The following is a 20,418-nucleotide window of genomic DNA, read 5'->3' on the forward strand; positions in this document are numbered from 1 at the left end:
AATAGTAGATTTAAAAATAATAAATTAAATGGCATATCTGTAAACTCCTGCAGAAAAAAATAATTATAATGATATTAAAATATTAATAATCGAAATATATGCAAAAAAATATTAAATAAAAAGTGAAAAAAATTATTAAAAACGGTTTATATTCGTTTTAATCTTAAAACTAGTTAAGTATAGTTAGAATAAAACAAAAATAGAGTGCATATGGAATAAGGTTAAATGCGTCTTATATACACAAGTAGGATGATCCTGTTTTAATAATTAAACGATGTATCCATTTTAAGGGAGACTTACTCAAAGGATTATGTCTTTTTATTCATCGGTTCAGATAAATTTTATACTCATTAACTCTATTTGTGATGATTTTGTTTTATTTGGTTGGTATTTAGCGGATACGATACTAGCATTTCGGCTGATTTAGTTACGAGGCGTAGGTATTTTGCGGATACGGTACTGGCATTTGGGTTGATTAGTTACGAGGCTAGACCATTAACTCGTTTTACAAATTGAGTCTTCAGTTTCGTTAATTTAATCTTTTATAAAAATAATTATAGAAAAGTTAATCATAAAACAATGACGTGACACTAAAATTTTATACTCCCTCCGCTTCAGTTTTTGCATTTGCTTAAAATACCTCTCACAAAGAATAAAAGAGACAAACAAACAATTAAGACAAACAGAGTAATATACTACGCATATTATAATTCAAATTTATTATCGAAATAAGCAACAAGGAAATCTTATTTACAAATAAATATTTGAGTATTTGTAATATATTTAAACGACTAATATTCACTATCACGAAACTCTTGAATACCTATTTATTTAGTTCAACAATTGAACAATTTATCATGTGCAATTATATTTGCACAAATTTGAAACTTTAACACGATATATATCGATTTTATTAAAAGTGTCATTCAAATTTTAGTAAAAAATTACGGCTAACTATAAAAGGATCGACTACTATAAATTCAACAACATATTTAAAAAGACAACCCGTGCATTTCGTGCACGGGATTAAAACTAGTAAATGTACAATTTGTAATAACTATAGGTACATATTATGTTCCCTACAATTATTTATTAACCTTACTCCCTCCATTCAACTCCACTTTACATGTATTTCATTTCCGTCCATTCAACTCCACTTTACAGGTTTCCTTATTTGGCTAAAAAAATGACAATTCTATCCTTATTGAAAATCTTTATTTACAAAAAAAATGCCACCCAAACTCCACACTAACCCACCATAAAACCCCACCTTTATGTTTTTTTAATATTTTTAACCTCTTCTTTCTCTTTTCCCATGTACTTTTAATACTTTTTTAATCCGCTCTTTAATATCCGTGTAAAAACCAAAGTTGCAAAGTGGAGTTGAATGGAGGGAGTATTTATTAACTCAAATCTTAATAAAGCTATATATCAAAAGAAATACACAAATGGCAACAAGATGAACGTGTCACAGTGGTAATAGCAAGTGCACATTAACCAAAAGGTTATGGTTCAAACCACACCAACTACATTTGACCTTCAACCTAAAGGTTGAATCGTCGTTAACCACTGGTGGATGTTGACCATCGTTGACCCGACGCCGACCACCGTTGACCGACAATGAACCGCCGCCATTGACCATTAGAGTTGACCGGAGTTTACAACTTAACTACATATGAAAAATTACTAATCTAACTCTTAATTAACCACTAGAAATTAACTCAAGTTTGCCACGTGTCGCATTATATTGTCATTTCATGCTCATTTTCCCTTATTTTCCGTGATAAAAGTTGGATAGTTAGATAGTTATAAAAAGAAATCTACACTATTGAAAGAAAATGCACCCTCCATGAATGGTGAGCATCCTAATTGATGATTTATGAGTTATGACTACTATATTGAAGTTTTGTATGTCATATCAATTACTCCATATCTACATGATGGTTAACCATTGAAAGAAAATGCACCCTCCATGAATGGAGAGCATCCTAATTGATGATTTATGAGTTATGACTACTATATCGAAGTTTTGTATGTCATATCAATTACTCCATATCTACATGATTTAACGCATGATGGTTAATGTAAATTGTGTCCGAAGAAATATGCGTGATGATCCTTTATGTAAGAGATGTCATTTGGAGGGAGAAACTGTGATTACTTGCTCTGTGTCCCTTGTCTCGGCATGTCTGGGATTAGATAAGTGATCGTATTTCTGATCCCTCGTTTTACCTATTCTCGTTTTCAGATTGGATTACTAATAATCTAGTAATAATTTTCGAGAAGGTTTAGTTGATTGGCCGGTGTTTTTGCTATTACCTGCTGTGGTTGTGGCGTTGTCGTAATTATGTGGTTTTCTGGGCGTGATGGTGAAAATCGGTTGGATCCTCGTGTTTTTTTATTCGATCAGTGCGAGTCGACCAAGAGAGCTTTTGATAGGTTCTCGATTTCCCCATATTCCAGCAACCGCTTCGAGAGAAGTTTTTATAAAGTAGCCCCCTCCTTGACACAATTGAATCCTCCTTAATATTGATGGCGCATCAAAAGGTAATCCCAGAGCAACAGGAAGGCGGAGGAATATTTAGAGATGAGTCGGGTAATTTTTTTGCCAACATTTTATTTCTCGGGTGTGGAGTTTGCTCCTCCATGAAAGCCGAGCTATTGGATTTACTTGCCGGTTTGGAGCGTGCAAAAGAACTCCGTATACGTAAGTTTATCATTCATATGGACAATCAATCTCGGTTGCTTAAAGAAGATAAGTTGGTAAGCAATAATCTTAAATTTCTGGTTAAAAAATGCAAGGAGCTAATCAAGGATGACTCAAGGTTTATCACGCTGGAACATTCATATCTGGAAACAAATCGAGTTAGTGATTGGCTAGCTAATCACGGGTAAACTCTACTATCGTTCCCATCCTTATGAATTATCCACCTCCTGATTTTCGTGAATAATATTTGGAGTAACTACGCCTCGTATTATAGCTATTAATCTATCATAAGCGATTATGGATTCTCTGTCTCATTTTGTGTCAGAGCATTCCCTTACTACTAAGAGAATAAAAATTCTCTTAGTTTTTCCTCTAAAATGCACATACCTCAATAAGGAAACAAGTGAAACTTTCATCTAATAAAATATTGTCTTCTTAAAATATCATCTTTTAATTAAATTCAAAATTATAATTTTTTTTCACTATAATAAAATAAAATTGGCATAAAACTATACAAACAACAACAACAACAACATCAGAGCCTTAATCCCAAAATGATTGGCATAAACCTATACACTATAATAAAATAAAATTGGCATTAAACTATACATTATACGTTGCAAAATTGTCATAATGCAAGAATTATTACTTTAAATAATAACTTGACACATACTATTAGTTTCGTGACAAGAAATATTCAATAAAATAGTTAGAAAAAATTTATAAAATGAAATTTGCAGTTTTGTGGTTAAAAAAAGTATTTTCATAAAAATTCACATTTCATAACTTTACTCAATTCTCTTTGTTTAGTTTTACATTTCGGTTTTTTTTGTTTCATATCAAAATACAACTCAGTGAAATATTAAATATTATTGAAGTGTCGATTTAAAATGTATAAATAATATTCTAAAAAATTAAAAATTTAATATTATAGATTAACAGGGTAAAAAATAAAAAATAAGTTATTTAGGTACATGATTTCTCAAATAACAAATGCTACCTCAGGTAGCATTTCATTTCAAACACTTATAAAAAAATTAGGTAACTAAAAATTTTGGTCAAATAAACTACCTTTTAAGTATCGCGACAAACGGAGGTTGATCAAACCCAGTTAGCAGTTAACTTAGCAGTTGGAAGTTGGAACCCGAGAGTCCTTCAAGCTCAGAGTCTCCTACAAGGCTACAGTGGCGGGAATATCTTGCTACATAACAGTTTCTTCAACATCAAACTATAAGGTTAACAATTTCACTCATTTCATTTCCCCTAATTTTCCAAAACCTAACAAAACCGACTTTTCATCACTCAATTCAAATTAATTTTGATCTATAATCTCCAATTTTGCAGAGGATTAATACAATTCGATCATGTTCGAACCCGCCAACTAATAATTCAAAGAATCAAACGCCGTCGCTTCTTAAATTCGCCGTGTCTGGTGTCACAGAAATACTCAGAATTTTCTCTTCTGGCAATAATAATGGGTACATTTCTCTTTCTATTGTTCCTGATTTCAGTTACGAATATCTCAAAGACTCTCGCCTATGGCAGGTTACAGAACCGGTTGCAATATAAATTGATTGATTGTTTTTTTAGTTATCCGAGACTTGCCCTTTACTTAAATTAATGGTCAGCATTGCTGTTGATTATATGTAGAATGGATAAGGTGATGACTAAAGAGAAAGAGGAATTGTCGGTTTCCGGGGTGGATGATGTTTTGGACATTCTCAAATCAGATTATGACAATGCTTATTTTGTTACAGGTGATCATCTTCTTCTTTACGTATGCTCCGGCTTTTTCTTCCGTTTAACCCCAGTTGTCGCTGTGCTCTTTTCACCTCCTGCATATACGACTATACGCTGTCAGTTTTTTGGTGCTCCTGTTGGACAGTATAGGATTGAATGACATGCTCATCATTTCCTTTAAACATAAACACTTGGATGTGTCCTTGTACAGCACACACTCAAAAGATCGCAAATGTGAACTGATAACTTTGTGTTGGTTAATTCAGGAACATTTTCCTCTTCAATTTATGCTGGTGATTGTCTCTTTGAGGATCCAACAATAAAATTTCGCGGTAATATTATATTATAACTCGTCGCTTTTGGCTTTGCATTGAATCTGTTTTATTACCATCTTTGTCCTTGGAAGTGGGTGTTGTTCATATGGAACTTCCCAGCTTTACATTGTCGACTCTTATGAGTTATGATGTGTACTAGCAAATATTTAGGACCCTATTGACTGATAATTGATATAATTTCAATTGATGATAAAGACTAGAATTACATGTGTTTATATAGGGAGATTACAAGGGTTGTTAGAGACTAATTAGGTACATGATTAGAGGAGGAAATCAAGGAACAGTATACACAATATTAACAATATGATAAGGTTTGACTAGGAGAATAATTAGTTCCTAATTCTTCTCCTTGTGATTCTCAACATCCCCCCGCAAGATGGACGGCCGTTTAGAGAGACCAATCTTGGACATGAGCATGAGAAACCGGGGACGAGCTAGTGGCTTGGTGAGAGCGTCGGCGAGTTGATCATCATTAGCAATAGGCACGACACGAAGGGACCCGGCTTGAACCTTTTCACGGATGAAGTGATAGTCGAGAGCCACATGTTTCATTCTTGAGTGAAAAACCGGATTAGCACTAAGGTTCGTAGCACCGAGATTGTCACAATATATCACGGGTGGAGAAGGGAGAGTGACACGGAGTTCAGTAAGCAAGTGACCAATCCATATCAGTTCAGCGGCAGTATTGGCAACCGAGCGATACTCGGCTTCAGTGGACGAGCGAGCTACTGTTCGTTGTTTTTTTGAGCTCCATGAGATGGGGTTCTTTCCAAGATACACCATGTAAGCACCTGTGGAGGTGAGATCATCTTCATTTTTACCCCAAGAGGAATCAGAGTAGGCGTGAAGACTCGGAGGGGACTGTTTGTGGATGGTAATCCCGTGAGAGGAGGTACCTTGCAGGTAACGAAGTAACCTCTTGAGAGCATTCCAGTGACACACGGTCGGAGCATGCATAAACTGGGACAGTTTGTTGACCGGGAACGCAATGTCTGGGCGAGTAAGAGATAGGTATTGAAGACTACCAACAAGGGTGCGATAGTCTTGTGGATTAGCATAGGCTGGACCGTCTTGAAGGCTGAGCTTTTCAACGGAATCCATGGGTGTGTGCGATGGTTTAGCATCAGACATGTTGGCTCGGGCAAGAAGATCCAAGGTGTACCTGTGCTGATTGAGAAAGAGACCTTGGGAACACGGTTGAACCTCAACGCCAAGAAAGTACGAGAGAGCGCCTAGATCTTTGAGAGAAAACCGAGTTGCCAGTGCTTGAATGAAGGAGTTGACACACGAGGGAGAGGCACCTGTGACAATTATATCATCCACATAAACAAGCACAAACAATGGGTCAGTAGCATGGTTCGAAAAAAGAGAGGTATCAGTGGCAGAGTTTGTGAATCCAGAGGCAAGGAGGTAGGATCGAAGTTCATTGTACCACGCTCGCGGGGCTTGTTTGAGCCCGTAGAGCGCTTTGCGGAGACGACAAACATGAGACGGTTTCTCAGGATCCACAAAACCCGGTGGTTGGGCCATGAAGACAGTGTCGGTGAGGGTGCCTTGAAGAAAGGCGTCGTTGATATCCAATTGTCGGAGCGGCCATTGATTCGTGACAGCAAGACTGAGAAGTAAGCGGACTGTGGCGGGCTTAATTACAGGGCTAAAGGTTTCCGTATAATCGAGTCCAGCTCGTTGATGGAAGCCTTTCGCGACTAGACGGGCCTTATGTTTGTCAATCGTACCATCGGGGTTGTACTTGGTGCGGAAGACCCACTTACAACCAACAATGTTTTGGGCTTCGGACGGGGGTACAAGGTCCCAAGTGGCGTTGGCTTGGAGAGCAGAGAACTGCTTTTCCATTGCAGCTCTCCACACAGGGTCAACAAGAGCTTGCTTTATAGTTTTGGGTTCGGTGGGTTGAAGTTGGGCATTGAGGTTGAGTTTGTCGATTGGTTTGTAGATGTTGTGCGAGGCACGAGTGGCAGGGCGGGAAGGAGGCGGGGGAGGAGGAGGGGGAGGCGTGGTTACTGGTGGTGAGGAGTGAGTTGTGGTGGCTGGGGAGATGGGTGAAGTAGGGGTAGAGGCGGGCTCGGGTTGAGTAGGGGGACGGCGGGAGTAGACATTGGTTATGGGGCGAGGGGTGCGAGTTGGTGGGGTGACGGGTTCACGGTCAGGAGGATTGGGTGAGGTAGTTGGGGGTATTTGAGGGGGGCGTGGGGAGGCGGGTGGTTGGTCAGGGCTGGTGAGTAGTGGGATGGTGAATTGACACCATTCCACCGAGGAGGGAAGGGGTTGGGACGAGGTGGCGGCGGAAGCGAATGGGTAGGAATTTTCTATGAAGCGGACATGTCGGGAGCTATAGATACGTTTGGTTGTTGGGTCAAGACATAGGTACGAGTGTTGGGAAGGTGAATATCCGATGAAAACACAAGCGACGGAGCGGGCTTCAAGTTTATGCTTAGAGTAGGGGCGAAGCCACGGGTAGCAGAGACTACCAAAATTGTGAAAATTTTTATAGTTTGGGGGCTTATTAAAGAGGCGAGAGTAAGGAGATTCATTTTTGAGAGTGGAGGTTGGCATTCGGTTTATGAGATAGACGGCAGTCTGGAAGGCATAGGTCCAATATACAAGGGGCATAGAAGCATGAGAGAGGAGTGCGAGGCCGGTGTCAACAATATGTCGATGACGTCTTTCCGCGAAGCCATTGTGCTCGGGTGTGTGAGGAGGGGAAGTGAGATGTTGAATTCCAAATTTTGCAAAATCGGATTTTAATTTCTCAAATTCTCCTCCATTATCAGAATAAAAGGTTTTTATGGGTCGGGAAAATTGTTTCTCAACTAGAGCTTTGAACGTTAAAAAGGTTGATTGAGTGTCGGACTTTTTCTTAAGCGGAAATAACCAAGTGAATTTAGTGTAATGGTCCACAAATAGAACGTAGTATTTGAACTGATCAATTGAGGAGACCGGGGAAGACCAAACATCGCTAAATATAATGTCAAGTGGAAATTCCGAGCAAAGAGACGACACATCGAAGGGTAACTTGTGACTCTTATAAATTTGGCATGCGTGACAAGTATTATTATTAGACAAATGAGAATTGGAAATTTTGCAATCGAAACAGGAAACAATTTGCTTTAAAACGTTCAAATGAGGATGCCCAAATCGATGATGGAGGTCGACATGAGCGGTGGCTGTCACGTGGGCTTGCGGAGGAGACATCATCGGCCAATAGTAGACACCATCCTTAGCAGGTCCCGTGTATAGGAGGGCGCCAGATTTAAGATCCTTGACATGAAAAGAAGATGAAGTGAAGTCAATAGACACGTTATTGTCAACACAAAATTTGGAGACGGAAATAATGTTTTTACGCATTAAGGGAACATGAAAGACATTATTTAATTTAAAAGAGGAGGAGAGAAGTGTGGAACCAGTGTTAAGAATTGGAAGACCCGTTCCATCGCCTATAACGATTTCATCAGTACCGTCATAAGGAGAGTGAAGGCTGAGATTGTCAAGGTCGGCAGTGACATGATGCGAAGCACCACTGTCCAACAGCCATGGGGAGGGCAGCGATTGAGGGGCAAGGTCAGTGGTATTAGCCTGAGCAGTAGGTGTGGGTGAGCGGGTGTATTTGGGTACTCGGATGTCGGGGTAAAGGGCTTTAAAGATCGGGCAGTAGTAAAGGGTGTGACCTTGGGTGTGACACCATTGACATTTGCCTTTGAAGGGGTTATTAGGGTTCTGATTAGGGGTAGGGGTGGCGGGTTGGGAGGGGCTTTTGGGAGCGGCCGGGGTGGAGGAATGACGGGCATATGTGGGATGGGCAACGGCTGGGAAGGTAGTGGTTGGGCGAGGTTGGGTCTGTTCAAGGAGCAGCTCACAGTGAATGAGCTTTTCAAGGAGTTCAGGGAAGGTGATGGATGTATCACGGGCATTAATAGCATCAATGACGGGTTGGTACGACGAGTCGAGCCCTTCAAGAACTTGATCAGTCACATCCTCTTGGGAGATGACCGTGCCAAGAAGAGCTAATTCATCGACGGTGGATTTAATTTTGGTCATGTAGTCAGAGACGGACAAAGAGCCTTTGGAAGTGTGTTTTAGTTTGTGACGTAATTGTTTGATGTGGCCACGTGAGGGTTTCGCATAGGAGGCCGCAAGGACATCCCATGCTTCTTGGGTAGTGGAGGTACGGTTTAGGAGGGGGCTTACGGCAGGGGATAGAGTACTAGCCACAGTACCGAATAGCAACTTGTCTTGTCTGAACCACGTTTCATGAGCCGGATTGGGGACGATTGTTTTATCAGCATTGGTAATTGTTTTTGAAGGGGGTGCACTTCCGTCAATGAAGGGTGATAGCCCATAGCCTTGGAGAAGCGACTCTAATTGGAGACGCCACTGGCGATAATTGGTGCCATCAAACTTGGTGACGGAGTGGACATTTAGGAGCACGAGCGGCTTAAGGGGCTCGGCTGTGTTTGGAATGGTTGCACTCGACATGGGGACGAAGGCAAGGAGGCGAGTGAAGAGTTTTGGTTGTTTGTTTTGGGTTGTGTTTTTGTTTATGAATGAGGGAGAGGATCGATACTTAAACCTGATACCATGATAATTGATATAATTTCAATTGATGATAAAGACTAGAATTACATGTGTTTATATAGGGAGATTACAAGGGTTGTTAGAGACTAATTAGGTACATGATTAGAGGAGGAAATCAAGGAACAGTATACACAATATTAACAATATGATAAGGTTTGACTAGGAGAATAATTAGTTCCTAATTCTTCTCCTTGTGATTCTCAACATTGACACCGTCTTAGCTAATCAGGTACAGAGTTGTACTCACGGAACATACAATTGTTTGTACCTTTCTTTGAGCAACCCTCTCTTGTATTGAAAAGTATAGAAAAGGTACACATTTCCTGCTAAGAGCTTGAATTAATACCCATGTAATTCCCATCATTGCAAATCTCTTACTGGACTTCGTGTTTCTTAACATGGCATTCTATAGAACATGCTTATTTGCTGTTTAGAATTTGTCACTTCTTGTAATTTTATTTTTGTTGATAGTGTAACACCGTCCTTCCCAGCGCAGTGGTATCACTACTTGTAATGCTGTTTTCTGTAACACAAATTCTCATTAATAAAAAGTTTCCCCGATTTCTTAAGCAAAGCATGTAGATAAAATTACATCTTTAAACGCAATCATTCCTTTGGCTGCCTAAATTTTCTCTTGATTAACACATCACAAATTAAGAAATACTTTAAATAGACAAACCACCACTATTTTATTGCTTTTTCAATTGTGGTATCTTTTCGAAAATCGAACTATGCTTGACGATCTTCTTTGTTTTTTTGTTCCGTAAGGACCTACTTAAAACTTCCATGGAGGCCTCTCATTGCAATCGAAGGAAGTACTATCTATGATCTAAATGACGAATACAAAGTGAGTCTACTTATGTGTACATATACTTGACTTTAGATTTAATAGGCAGAGTGAAGGTTGTGCTCTTCAATATGATATTCCGTGCTCCCTGTAACAGATTGTCAGACATGCAGAGAGCTGGAATATATCTGCACTTGAAGCTGTTGGCCAAATATTCACTGCTGGTTCTAGAAGACCATCAGAATAAATAAGAAATTACTACAGATGGCTGCTTTAAGCTTCTCTCTAGAAATTGTATCTCTGAAGTTTACTCAGGTTACTGTTTGTCTTGTAAAGGGTTACATCTGCAAGATCGTCTTAGACCTTCATCTACATGAAAATTTTGAATTAACATATCCGTAATCTTTCTTTCTTTCATTCACCACCCCTCCCTCCAAATAATATGATTAAGCCTTGTTCTCGTTGTCGATCACCTTGAATCCTTAATCTGATGATGAAGCATATGGCATAGAAGAAACCCCGGTCTCTGGATTCAGGTTAGCGAAAACTTAAGATTATAATTTTTTTGGGTTCTTAATGATATTGATATGCTGGTGCCTGGTAATGATGATACAACGATGATGATGGCACCATCAATTTGGTGATCATGATCAGACCTGCAAGTAGGGATGTTCGGATTTGGATTGGATCTTGTTGAATCAAGATTTGGACCGCTAATGTTGACCTTGTATCTAAATTCCATGAAGATCAATATTGGGCAAATATTGAAAATATTTGCTGAATGCGCCAGATCTTCACTTCTTTTTAACATGTTATATTTGAGTTACTTTTCATGTTTTTAGCTATCTCCTAACTCTTTTGACCTCTTCTTCACAAATGCATGCCCCATTTTTAATGATGAATATGTCGGTAAACTAATGACACTTATACACTATCATCGGTTGAGGCGGCCGAATTTAGGGGGTTATATCGAGGAAAATAACACTTTAACACCATGCTACTGAGGAGTGTTTTTGCTAGCATGAACTCGTATGATTTACGCTATTTCTGAGCTTATTGAAGCGGAGTATAATCACATGAGGCACTTCTTCAACTTTCTTACTTGTTTGTGACTTTGGGGATATTCAATGACCACTTGATTTTGTTCTCAGGATTTAATCATCCAAGAAGCTGAGGCCTGAGAGTCTGAGACAATTGCTCTCGCTATTTTGAAGCAGGTTACAGGATATGCAGAATGGTAGCATTTCTTCTTCTTGTTTGTCTTCTTTTAGATTTTCACTCTAATTTTTGTTTGGTGTTTTGTTTATGTGAGACCAAAAAATGTGTGGACATTGCAAAATTATCTCCAATGTACGTCCTTGAGAAATGGAAGGCGTGGTCAACCGCCTTGCCCTATATATCTAGTATGCTTAGTTATTGCCTATTGGAATTATATCCGCTCTAGCTTTCAGAGAATCTTTGTCGGAAACTGCTTTCGTATGTTCCGTCTTTTATAGCTGTTTAATTGTGTCTTGTTGAATCACGGTGGATTCGTTTGCTTAGTTCAAACAAATATGAGCATGTTGATAGTTGATACTCCGTATATTCTGAGAGTTTTAGACTTTTAGTGGGTTCGTATATTCTGAGAGTTTTAGACTGTTAGTGGGTTGCAACTTGCATATTTTAAGTGGTATAAAATGTTTAAATGCTGTTTATTTACTTCAATAGGATCTAATATAAACCAAGGAAAGTGACAGAGAGTAGTAAGCTCCCACATCAGCAAAGTAAGTACCATTGCTCATATTTATAGTAGTCCATTGGTGAAGAATTGACACGACCTTACTTGAACAGGATCTGTTCTATAGGCTCGTACCTCTGTATCCTTGAGATCTGCAGAGGCAGGAAACAACGTGTGGTTGATGAACCAATAGCTGTGCGGTCAGAGCGTGATTAATGGCTGCCGGCAATCGCTTAGATTGCTCGGTTTGCTGTAGAGGATCGTTCCCTTGCCCATTACTGGGCCTGCGATGGTCGCACAGCTGTCTGACACACTTCTCTTTTTTTTTCCTTGACTGGGATATTTTGGGAGATTAGAATGGCAATTCTGCACACCTGTTTTGTATGCTTGACAATGTAATAGTATTGAAATGTACTCCGTATTTCTTTTCCTTTCACAGTATGCAATAGTATATGCAAGTTGCAGTGACGGTCATACGTATGTGGCTATAATCTTGATTTTGTTGATAGTGTAACGCTGCCCTTCCCAGCACAGTCATGCGCAGCGCTATCACTAAATGTAAAGCTTTTATTTGTAAATGGTTCCAGATTCTAGAGCTGATAAACTGGTCGTGCTTGGGCTTGTTATCTTGATTCATCGGACTACAAGTAAAATTTATTGTTGTAAGTCTAGGTTATACTATAAAATGACGTGTATAGACAGCAAAAATACGAGTGTGTTAAGTTCATTTATTCGACTCAAATAGTTATACTCGTGCATTTACAACCTTGTAATAGGGCTGTCGGATAAATCTGCAGATGTGATCAGTGTTTTTTCTTGCTTACCAACAAAGATTAGATGCTTGCACTATGTTTAATCTCCGATTTCTTCTGGTGGATCTCGTATGCAGGGTGTTACCCCAACAGAGATTTTGTCTTGGCTAGTTGGAGCCTGAGGTACTTCTTCTGCTAAATAACTGTTTCTCTGCAGTCCATCCTCAGTGTAGTAGTACGTGATCAACTGTGTCCTTGAGAAATGGAAGCCGTACGTGATCAACCGCCTTGCATCATATATCTAGTATAGTAGTATGTTAATTGTGTCTTATTGAATCATGGTGGATTCGTTAGTTCAAACGAATATGAACATGTTGATACACCGTATATTCTTTGAGAGTTTTAGATTTTTAATGTGTTGCAAATTGCATATTTTAAGTGGTATAAAATGTTCAAATGCTGTTTATTTACTTGAAGAGGATCTAATATCACGAAGGAAAGTGACAGAGAGTAGGAAGCTCCCACACCAGAAAAGTACAGTAGTATGCTAATGTTTATAACTGGCTTACAGCAATCATTCCCAAGACCATTATTGGGCTTTGGATGTTCGCACGGTTGTCAGAAGCACATAAGGAGTACCTTTTTATCTACATTTTCATTGCGGATAGTTAAATCGTTGTAAGAAGAAATCTACATCATTGAGAGAAAATGCACTTTCCATGAATGGAGAGCCATCCCTAATTGATTGATTTTTCACTACTATATCAAAGTTTTGTACGTCATTGGACCGTTAGATCGTTGTAAAAAGAATTTACACCAAAAATATACCTTCCATGAATGAAAGCATCCTAATTGATTGATTTATGACTACTATATTGAAGTTTAGTATGTCATCAATTATTATCTCCATGATTTCGCATGATGGTTAATGTAAATTGTGTCCGAAGAAATATGGGTGATGATCCATAATGTCTCAGATGTCATTTGGAGGAAGAAACTATGATCACTTGCTCAGGTTATGTCCCATGTCTCGGCATGTCTGGGATGAGATGTGAAGAATTGATGTAATTGATAATGGAAAATGATATGGCGCCACCGGATGGCATTGAAATTGGGCGTCACCGAGGGTATAATAGTAAATTACATAGCTATTTTCAATTAATTTCACTAAAATTTGAATTTTAAACTAGTTGTAGTAGAAAAGGGTAGTTTAGGAACTACTTAAATTACATAATTAATTATAAATAACAAAAAATCAGCAAAATTTGCCTATTATGGTGGACTGTTACAACAAACGAGATAAAAGATCACTAATTGTATATTAAGAGGACATTGTATATCAAGTTCTTTGATATACTCCGTATAAATTAGTAAATTTGGTTATAGATTTCATCACCATGTTTGTATAACAATTGATGATTTCACCATCATCATTAACTTAACTTTACTTTTCTCTGATAAGCAAGATCAATGGATAAATTGCCAATTTGCCAGAATATAACCGAAAAGTAATGTTTTTGAACCACGAATCAGAAGTCCATTCATAATTTCCATGGTTACGTACTTACGTACCCAAACCTTTGACAATGAAAACATGAAGGTTTACTGGAACGACCATCATATTTGTATACCAATTTGCATATGGTTGATTATTAATATGCAGAAATTAAACTACGATTTCCTGGAATGACCAAATAGTTAAACATGAAATCAAATTGTCTTCTTCTCTGAAGTAATTGTATTATATTTTTCCTGAGTTGCAGATGAATAATCCACAAATTGAAGTAGGTGAAGAATGTATACGATGATGAAGAACAATTATTGCTGTGTAAATTAGGTTATTTCTTTAAATTAGATAAGTTTTAGTTATAATTTTATATTAATTGTATATATGAAAATTACATACTTACCCTTAAGATTTTGGCGCAAAAACGAAAACCGACATTTAATCTTTTAATTTTTCTTTTTATTTAATTATGGTGGCGCCGAAATTCGGTGCCACCGGGTGGCGCCCTATCGCCATCCATAATTAATGAATGTTACAATCAGGAGAGTACAATATATAGCAATACATACAATGTGAATAGAATAACAGCCTATTAACGAATAAATTGTAAAACTTTAGAAGATAGATGACATCACACATCTCACCTAGGGATGGCAATGAGTGGGATATGGATGGGGTGAAACCATATCCATATCCATATCCATATCCATATCCATATCCATATCCATATCCATATCCATATCCATTTAATTTATGGTCATCCATATCCCACCCTTATCCATTTAATATATTTTCATCCATCCATATCCATATTCATATCCACCGGGTGAAGCGGGCACCCGTTAGATATTTTCACGCTTATAAAATTTAAAGAGTATATAGCGTAAAAAAAAAATTAAGACGATAAAATTAAAAGGCGTAACCGCGTAAGTTAGACTCAGGCCCCTTGAAATAAGATTAATTCATATAGGTAATGTAAAGCAACTAGATAATAAGTGAAAAACATTGACAAGTCACAAGCCTATAGTTAAACTCAGGCTAACGAGGTTTATATTTTATAACCATATCTCAATTTTCAACTTCTAGCTCACGTATCAGTTAACATATTATTTTGAAACACATATCAAAATTCTTTTTAATATTTTTAAAAACTTATTATTAATTTATCATAAAAATTAATTTAGGATATTCACCGGGTGATTAAGCGGGTGATAGACTATAATCCATATCCCACCCTAAATTTACCCATATCCATATCCCATCCTAAATTCAAAAACAAATCGCCATCCATATCCCACCCATTTAATTTCGGGTGGATGGATATCCACAAGGTCAGGGTGACACTACCATCCTTAATCTCACCTCACCACCTCATACACCCGAACACAACGGGTTCGCTGAACGGCGGCATCGACATATTGTTGAAATTGGTCTTTACTTGCTTACCCATGCTCGTCTTCCCCTCTCCTTATGGCCTTATGCCTTCTTCACCGCTGCCTATCTCATCAATCGTTTACCCACTCCGTCTCTTGCAAATCAGTCCCCATATTTTAAACTATTCAATCAAGAACCGAATTATCTCAAGCTACATAACTTTGGTTGTCTTTGCTTCCCATGGTTACGTCCCTATAACACGCACACGCTTCAACACCGTTCCATAGAATGTGTGTTTGTCGGATATTCTCCCACCCAAAGTGCCTACCTTTGTCTTGATCATATTACTTCCCGTGTCTATACATCCCGACATGTTAAATTTATTGAAGACGATTTCCCTTATACATGACTACTACAACTCGCCTTTACCCCCTCCTCTATGACACTCACGGACTGGTGTCAATTTTCCATACTGTTGGGTTCCTTATATTGATGATAACATGCCCATTTGATTTGTGTTATCTTAGTTTACCTTTTCAGGATTAATGATTTAATCAAGCATGGATTAAGAAGTGTTGAAGTTGTTAATCATCCCATTGTATTGAGTCTTAGTGTCATCTAATGTACAAGCAAGAAAGTAGAGTATCTTAGAGTAATAGAAACAGTCAAGACGACTGTTGCTTTCATTAGTAAACAGCTGCTTGGATTGTTGCCACAATTCGTAACACTTGAAGCTCTTTTATCTTTCGAAAAACCTTCACGTGTCTCTCATTTTTTAAAGATAAACTTCAGATTTTTAATAGGAGTTGGCCTTCAATAAAGAGTGGTTTGAATTATTATTAATTTCAAAATATTTCCTCTTTATGCAAATTTGACCCTTTGGTCCTTTAAGAAAACAAGAAATGCTTTTTGCCATTTTAGTGTTAACTTGTCATCATGTGACTTGTCTTTTCTCTCTTTGTTTTCTGAATTTGCATGAGCTTTTAAGGATATCTTTCAAACACTCTTTCTCTATTCTTGTCTTTGCAAAAGAACCTTCTTTGGTGAAAGGTTTGAGTGGTTGCTAAAGCTCTTCACATGTGTGGTCTTTGACCCTTCAAAATCCTAGCAACCACCTCACCCTTTCCCTCTATAAAAGGCGAGCCATCTCCTTCATAAAATCCCAAGACTTCTTTCTGAAATTATTTTCAAGTTTGCAAATTTGTTTTTCAAAGCTTTAAAAACCGTGAGTCCTTTGCAAATCTTCTAAAGAGTCTTCAAGTTGTTACAGTCGTGGCTATTGTTACTTTAACATACTAAACTCTCTTGCTCAAGAATTGTTGATCTTGTAAAAGTTGTCCATCTCTATTCTTTGCTAAAAATATGTTAGTGGAAACTTGATCCTATAACATTCTAAGTGTGTTAGTAGAGTTTAGGACGGAGTGGTCTTTAACTCTTGGCAACCGGAGTAGGTTGCGATTTGGCTTGTCACAAGAACGGAGTAGTTCTTGGACTTGTAACACAATCGGAGTAGATCGCTAAAAGAAATCAATAAAAAGTAGATTGGACGTAGGCACTTGAGTTTCTTGCCGAACCAATTCAAAAATCCCGTGTTTATTCTTTTACTTTATTCTGCTGCATTTTATTGTGTTTGTTTTGCTTTGCTTAACCTTCGAAGTAACAGTTCATCATACTGTCACATTTGGTCTGCAGTCCGTATTCTATAAACTGAGACAAATAGCTACAGTCAGAACAGTTGTTACTTTCATACTTCAGCAAACATTCATCTTAATACTCGTTTAGTCTTTCAATATTATTCGAAGTATTGTTTCATTTCTTTTGTTCTCTTAACTCACTTTAATTCAATAAAGTTGAAGTTAAATTTTTTAAATAGTACCTAATTCACCCCCTCTCCCTCTTAGGTACTTGAATCCATAAACTCAACAATTGGTATCAGAGCCTCGTGCTCTTGATCGAGGCTAATCGCCTTAGAGTTTGATTCGTGGGTAATGGATTCCGAGAAACACTCCAAGATTCCGGTCTTTACCGGTTCGAATTTTGGATGGTGGAAACTCAAAATGGAACATTACATCAAAAGTATCGATTATCAATGTTGGAACATCATCCAAAATGGACCTCTTGCCATTGAGGAAACCGATATCTTAAACGGTTTCACCAAGACAAAAGAGGAAAGAAATTACAATGAAAATGACTTCAAACTCGCCGAAAAGAATTCCAAAGCAATGTCGATTCTTCAACGTTGTGTTGGTGAGGGGGAAGTTAGTCGGATCTCCGGATGTCCTACGGCAAAATCTATTTGGGATTCCCTTGTACTTGCCTATGAAGGGACGTCCCAAGTAAGAAAACACCGTATTGACCTTCTCATGCAACAATATGAGATGTTTAGAATGTCAAAAGACGAGTCCTTAAATAGTTTCTCTTCACGTTTTTCTTGTATTATTAATGAGTTTAAAAGTCTAGGAAGGAATTTCGAGTCAGAGGACATCATTCGAAAAATCCTTCGTTGTCTAACCCCTAAATGGCAACCCAAAGTCACCGCCATAGAGGAAGCTAAAGACTTGTCAACCCTATCTCTTCATGAACTAATGGGATCACTAATGGCTCACGAGTTTAACCTCGATAAGCATTCTAGTGAGTCCTCAAAGGGAAAGAGTCTCGCCCTCACATCCTCTCCAAGTGATGGAGAAGATGAGGAGGAAGACGAGTTTGCTATGTTCACAAGGAATCTAGCCGGGTTGGTCAATGGACAAGGAAACAAAAGGTTCACTAATAATTACTCAAAAAAACGCTTTCCTAAGAAACGACCTAACTCCACCGTGGGATGCTTTAAATGTGGTGATAAAACTCATCAAATTAAAGAATGTCCCAAGTGAGATGAAATCAAATCAAAGGAAAGAAGAGAAAAGGTCAAAAAGGACTATAAACATAGAGTCATGAGTGCTATTTGGGGAATGTCCGACTCCGAGGAAGATGAGGAACTCATCGAGGAGGAACTAGAGGCTAAAATGTGTCTTACAAATCATGGTAAAGAAAAAGTCTCAAAAACCTCAAAACTTGAACACTTAAGATGCCTCATGGCTAACCCCGACGACTCCGATTCCGACAACGAGTTAAATCATCTAAAGGCCAAGGCTAGAACTTACTCCAAAGAGAAAGTATGTAAGCTTCTTGACCAACATTTTGATAAGTGTTAGTTTCAAAATGATAAGCTTGAGGTAATGCAAAATGAGATTGAGGAAATTGCTCAAGAGAACTTTAATCTTAAAAATGAACTAAAAGCAACAGACAGCGTCACTGTCACCTCTGAGGCCTATGATGAAGTTAAAAGAGTCAACAAGTTAAACAAACATTTGACTAAAGAACTAGAGCGTCTTAGGTTGACCCCCACGGACGTCTCTGACCTTGAAAATGTCAACACTACCTTGGTGATGCAAGTTTCCTCTCTAACCAGGGAACGTGATGATCTTTTGAAGGACAAAGATGCTCTTGAGAATGAGATCTATGACTTTGTAGTTGAAGTTGTAGACTTAAGAGAAACAGTGTCTAAGACTGTTGCTTCTGACAAAGATTTAGACAAGTCTAAAGAAAAGATTGAATGTTTGGAAAATGAAAACGAGTGTCTTAAGGGTGAGGTTGTTTGTATCAAGAATGAAATAGAAGTTCTCCATGATAGGCTTACTTTCTTTCAAAAAGGTATGTCCGAATGTAACACTTCTAGGTCTTCTCCTCATCATAGATCCGATGAAGTCGTTGATCTAAACAAAAGACTTGACGAGATGACATCTAAATATGAAGAGTCCAAAGAAAGAATCATATATCTCATGTCTAAACTCAATAACCACACCCATGACTTCATTGTTGAGAAAAGATTGTCCATAGAAAGTGTTAACAATGATGAACTCAAGAGGGAAAAAGAAAAGAATTTGCATCTCCTCTCTAGGGTTAAAGACTTGACCAATGAACTTGTTAATGCTAAAAACATCACTGAAAAATGGGAAGGAAGTCCAACCGTGTTAAACTTCCTCACGAATCAAACCGAGAAATGTGACAAAGTTGCTGGTTTGGGCTTCAAATGGAACAGTCAGAGTGACTGTTGCATCCAGAAGCCTAAAACTGATTTTAGAAGAAGGAAATACGTGGGTCTTCCCGAATACATCATTTGCAATTATTGTGGTGACAATGGTCATGTTTTCAATGGATGTACAAAACGATTTGATGACATTAACAAGAATACCAAAACAATAAAGCAAATGTGCATTAAGAAAGACACCACAAGATATGTTGATCACAAAAAGGGACCCAAATTCATTTGGGTTCCTAAACTCAAAATCTAATTTTGTGTAGGGCTTGGTGAGAGGCGGCCGCAATTGGTACTTGGATAGTGGATGCTCTCGTCACATGACGGGTGATAGAAGCCAATTCCTCTCACTTAAAGCATACAATGGTGGCACGGTAAGGTTTGGTGACAACAAGAAAGGTGAAGTAATTGGCATTGGAAAAGTTGGTAAGTCACCATTACTTTGTGTCGACAATGTGCGGCTTGTCAAAGGTTTGAAACATAATCTCCTTAGCATTTCTCAACTTTGTGATAAGGGTAATTTTGTAGAATTTAGTGCTAATATGTGTCGAATATTTGATGCCACTACTAATGAACTAATACTCGAAGGAAGACGTGTCAAAGATGTTTACTTAACTAATTTGAACTCTCTATTTGGTCACACCATGTCTTGCATGAGTGTAATGAACAATGATCCTTGGTTATGGCATAAAAGGTTTGGTCATGTTAGTACAAAAACTCTTAATACCCTTAAAAGACTTGACTTAGTTGAAGGCATTCCTAATATGAAGTTTGATTTTGATAAAGTATGTGATGAATGTGCTAGAGGCAAACATGTTAGAAGTTCCT

General features: G+C 38.1%; 2 protein-coding genes and 1 non-coding gene across 4 annotated transcripts in view; all 3 read left to right on the plus strand.

Moving 5' to 3' along the window:
- The window catches only part of LOC141647247 (uncharacterized), a 59,942-nt gene extending 46,845 nt beyond the window's left edge, over positions 1-13,097 (plus strand). Inside the window, exons 8-10 of one of the 2 annotated variants that reach the window (XM_074455367.1) lie at positions 10,320-10,698; positions 11,314-11,399; positions 12,769-13,097. In XM_074455367.1, coding sequence (XP_074311468.1) covers positions 10,320-10,409 — 90 coding nt within the window. In that variant the 3' untranslated portion in view covers positions 10,410-10,698; positions 11,314-11,399; positions 12,769-13,097. The remainder of the gene's footprint in view (positions 1-10,319; positions 10,699-11,313; positions 11,400-12,768) is intronic. The other variant, XM_074455368.1, reaches the window with a different exon arrangement.
- Positions 2,533-4,796, plus strand: LOC141646499 (uncharacterized). The gene is made up of 5 exons (XM_074454373.1): positions 2,533-2,763; positions 3,838-3,942; positions 4,052-4,185; positions 4,358-4,464; positions 4,714-4,796. The coding sequence occupies exons 1-5, from the start codon at positions 2,533-2,535 to the stop codon at positions 4,794-4,796; spliced, it is 660 nt and encodes a 219-aa protein (XP_074310474.1).
- Positions 11,975-12,194, plus strand: LOC141650420 (small nucleolar RNA U3). Its single transcript, XR_012546456.1, has one exon. It is a non-coding gene; the product is annotated as a small nucleolar RNA U3 (small nucleolar RNA).
- Positions 13,098-20,418: the final 7,321 nt, after the last annotated feature.

Source organism: Silene latifolia, chromosome 3 (genome assembly GCF_048544455.1).
Source record: "Silene latifolia isolate original U9 population chromosome 3, ASM4854445v1, whole genome shotgun sequence".
Taxonomy (NCBI): domain Eukaryota; kingdom Viridiplantae; phylum Streptophyta; class Magnoliopsida; order Caryophyllales; family Caryophyllaceae; genus Silene; species Silene latifolia.